General features: G+C 37.3%; 1 protein-coding gene across 1 annotated transcript; it reads left to right on the plus strand.

The window, feature by feature from the left end:
• Positions 1-1,710: 1,710 nt before the first annotated feature.
• On the plus strand, positions 1,711-2,503 carry LOC107549031 (protein reprimo A-like). The gene has a single exon (XM_016229933.1). It carries the CDS (start codon positions 1,923-1,925, stop codon positions 2,232-2,234), a length of 312 nt encoding a protein of 103 aa, XP_016085419.1. The 5' UTR covers positions 1,711-1,922; the 3' UTR covers positions 2,235-2,503.
• Positions 2,504-3,266: the final 763 nt, after the last annotated feature.

A 3,266-nucleotide genomic window follows, 5' to 3' on the forward strand; every position in this document is an offset into this window, starting at 1 on the left:
CGATGACAGGGGTAAGTTTTATGTAAACTAAATGCTAAAGTCTTAACTGCTGTAGGTGCATTGACACTGGAGGTTTATAACTATTTGAAAGCTTTTTAAAACGGATCTTCTGATAAGTGTAATGGTCCAGAAAACACCTAGGTACAGCCAGCTACACTGGTAAAGCAGGGTAATACTGCCATCTAGCGTTCTGAGTAGAGCTACACCACGTTATTCGAATCACTGCTTCTTTCCGCTATTGGACATTTTGGCTATTTATAAAGATATATGTGGATATTTATAAATTAAACCTCAAGACTCACAATTTACACTCATTCGTTTACTTAATTTGTTATTACAATTTTCGACAGTGGGTCGTAACAGTATAGATAATTATGTTGTAGATTTGTAACTGAAACTCTAGAGTCTAGACCAAATTAACAAAATGTAATTTTATCACATCTCAAAATACTGGGATGGAAATTATAGTTTAATCATTTTTGGAATATCCTTCTAAAACTAATTTCATAGCAAGCATTTTATGTTGCCTATCCTGGATACGCTTAAATAAATTATATTTTCATACTTTTCGCAATCTGAAATATATACATTTGATATTGAATTTAGGCTACTTCAGATTTTGCCCTTGTCCAAATACCCGCACTTGCAGTCTTTGCCCTTGACCACTTATATGCAGTGTTGGGGGTAACGCATTACAAGTAACGCGAGTTACGTAATTAGATTACTTTTTTCAAGTAACTAGTAAAATAACGCATTACTTTTTAATTTACAAGAGAATATCTGAGTTACTTTTTCAAATAAGTAACGCACGTTACTTTTTTTTAAAGCAATTGATTGATTGGCAGCTCTCCTGTCCTCATGTTGAGAGAAATCAGATGTTACTGCAGTTCTAAAATAAATATATGCATTAATTAATCTCACTCACAAAAAACAACACAGATTCAGTATTGCTCAAAATGAATAAAAATAATGCAACTCAGAATATGACGTAAACCTGCAATAATTAAATGTTAAACAACACAAATATGCTTTATGCATTTAATCCCATTCTATTTGCTTCTGACCTTCGATGATCCAGTTCAACCGTACTAATAAGCACAAATTACTCTAGACAAACATTTGTGTGTCTTTGTTTATTGCTGAAGCGTGTTGAAATGTCTTCTTCTGCATTCTACTGTACGGACGTAAATGTACTTTCCCTTCAGCCTGAGGCTTATTCATTTCACTTTTGGTGTGAAAAGGCTTTTATATTTGCCAAAAATAGAACTTTTTTTATTTTAAAAACAAACAAGCAAGCCCTGTCCAGATTTGAAAAGTAACGCAAAAGTAACGTAACGCATTACTTTCCACAAAAAGTAACTAAGTAACGTAATTAGTTACTTTTTTATGGAGTAACGCAATATTGTAATGCATTACTTTTAAAAGTAACTTTCCCCAACACTGCTTATATGACGTATTTCCTGTATTTCATCCAAGTGTTCAAGTGAGCATGAAGACCACAAGTGTTTGTAGAACTTTTCATTACCTGATGGGACACACTTATAGTGTTAGTTAGAAAAAAGTCTTTCCTGCCTTTGAGCAGGAAAGGAAAGGTTTGAAAACGCTGCCAAAACAGGCACATCCTTTTAAGACCCCCGCCCCTTACCCCTCTGAGTTCAGAAGAAAATGTGTGCCTCTCACTAAAATACCGGAGTGCGCTCTTCCAGACATCACTGAGACTGCTGCAGAGATGCCTGGATGATGTACTCCATCATATATCACAAATAAACCAGACTATCTGCCACTAACCGACGCTTTGACGACTGTTTTTTCTTTTGAACTATAATATCCACGGAAACGCACAAGTGACCTTGGAAAACTCAGGACCCTTTGGAAGTTTTAAAACATTAATACGCGTTACAAAACGCCACCGAAAACGCGACATGAATGTTTCACACGTGCTACTGAACCGGACGATCTCTACAACGAAGCAGCCTTTGGAAAGCGTCCGAGGATGCTGCAACTTCTCGGTGATCACCAGCGACGGGTTCGGTTCACCGGTTCAGGACGAGCGCGATCAGTTCTTCATGCGTTTGGTGCAGATAGCGGTTCTCTGTGTGCTGTCACTGACTGTCATTTTCGGCATCTTTTTTCTGGGGTGCAATCTGCTCATCAAGTCCGAGAGTATGATAAATCTGCTGGTGGAGGACAGAAGACCTTCCAAAGATGCGGAAATGATGATGATTGCTGCATGAGTAGACTGTGCCATAAACCTGACTCAAACTGTTCATTTCGCATGAACGACACCTGTTGGTATGATTTTCATGCCAATGCTTAACTAAATGTATTTTTATATAATTTTTATTTAATCTTGGACCAGAACAATGGAGACCGGAGTCTCGAACAAAGCATTCAACTTTTTTAAAACCCAGAAATGTGTTGTGTTAAACATTTGACTGCATCTTCCATCAAAACGCATCTTCATATTGGCACCTGAAACAAGAAGAAAAAAAGAAGAGAGATAACCGGAAAATGCATGAATCCAGGATAGATCGTTGTTTTGTATTTATATTAGCATTGATTCATGTGATTCGTTGATTCAATTGAAATAATTCGAGTTTCTTAATGGGTTTAAGAAAGATCATTGTGTGAACTTGCATGCAAATGGATTAAAAGGAAATGCAGAATGAAAAAAATATAAATATTGTCCTATTTTAGTTCCTAAATGACATTTTAGACTTTTTAAAATTACAGTCTTCCAATGCAGGAACAGTGCATCTTCACCATTTCTCCTGACTTTTGCAGTATATTAAGATGTATCCTCTGGATTTATCCTTACAAAGAATATTCAGGCAACAGAAAAATAATGGGGAAAAATACAAGCAGCCAAATAAAACGTAGACTATAAGGTAGGGTGACCATGCGTGCCATTTTCCCAGGACGCGTCCTTGCCAGGATTTCTTTTGGCTTTGTTTTTTCCTGTTTTCATGCTTGCTGAAGGTAATGATAGAAAAATAGTTTGACCAATAACATGCAGGAATTGTACATAATGGACCAATCATGGTGTGTGAGAGAGGGTGGGATCTACGGTCAAAGCGATGCAATTACGCGTACATAGGATATGTGGTCGACTTAAAAGCAGCGCGGCTCAGATCGATCAGTGTTTGACATCAGAGTACCTCGAGAGCATTTTGAAAGCATAAGGAACCGTCTGATCGGTCTGCACACGCAAACAAAGCCAAAACCTAGATATTTTAGGCAATATAGAAATCCTGGCCAGGACGCGT

Source organism: Sinocyclocheilus grahami, unplaced genomic scaffold, assembly GCF_001515645.1.
Source record: "Sinocyclocheilus grahami isolate Dianchi unplaced genomic scaffold, SAMN03320097.WGS_v1.1 scaffold361.1, whole genome shotgun sequence".
In the NCBI taxonomy this organism is placed as follows: domain Eukaryota; kingdom Metazoa; phylum Chordata; class Actinopteri; order Cypriniformes; family Cyprinidae; genus Sinocyclocheilus; species Sinocyclocheilus grahami.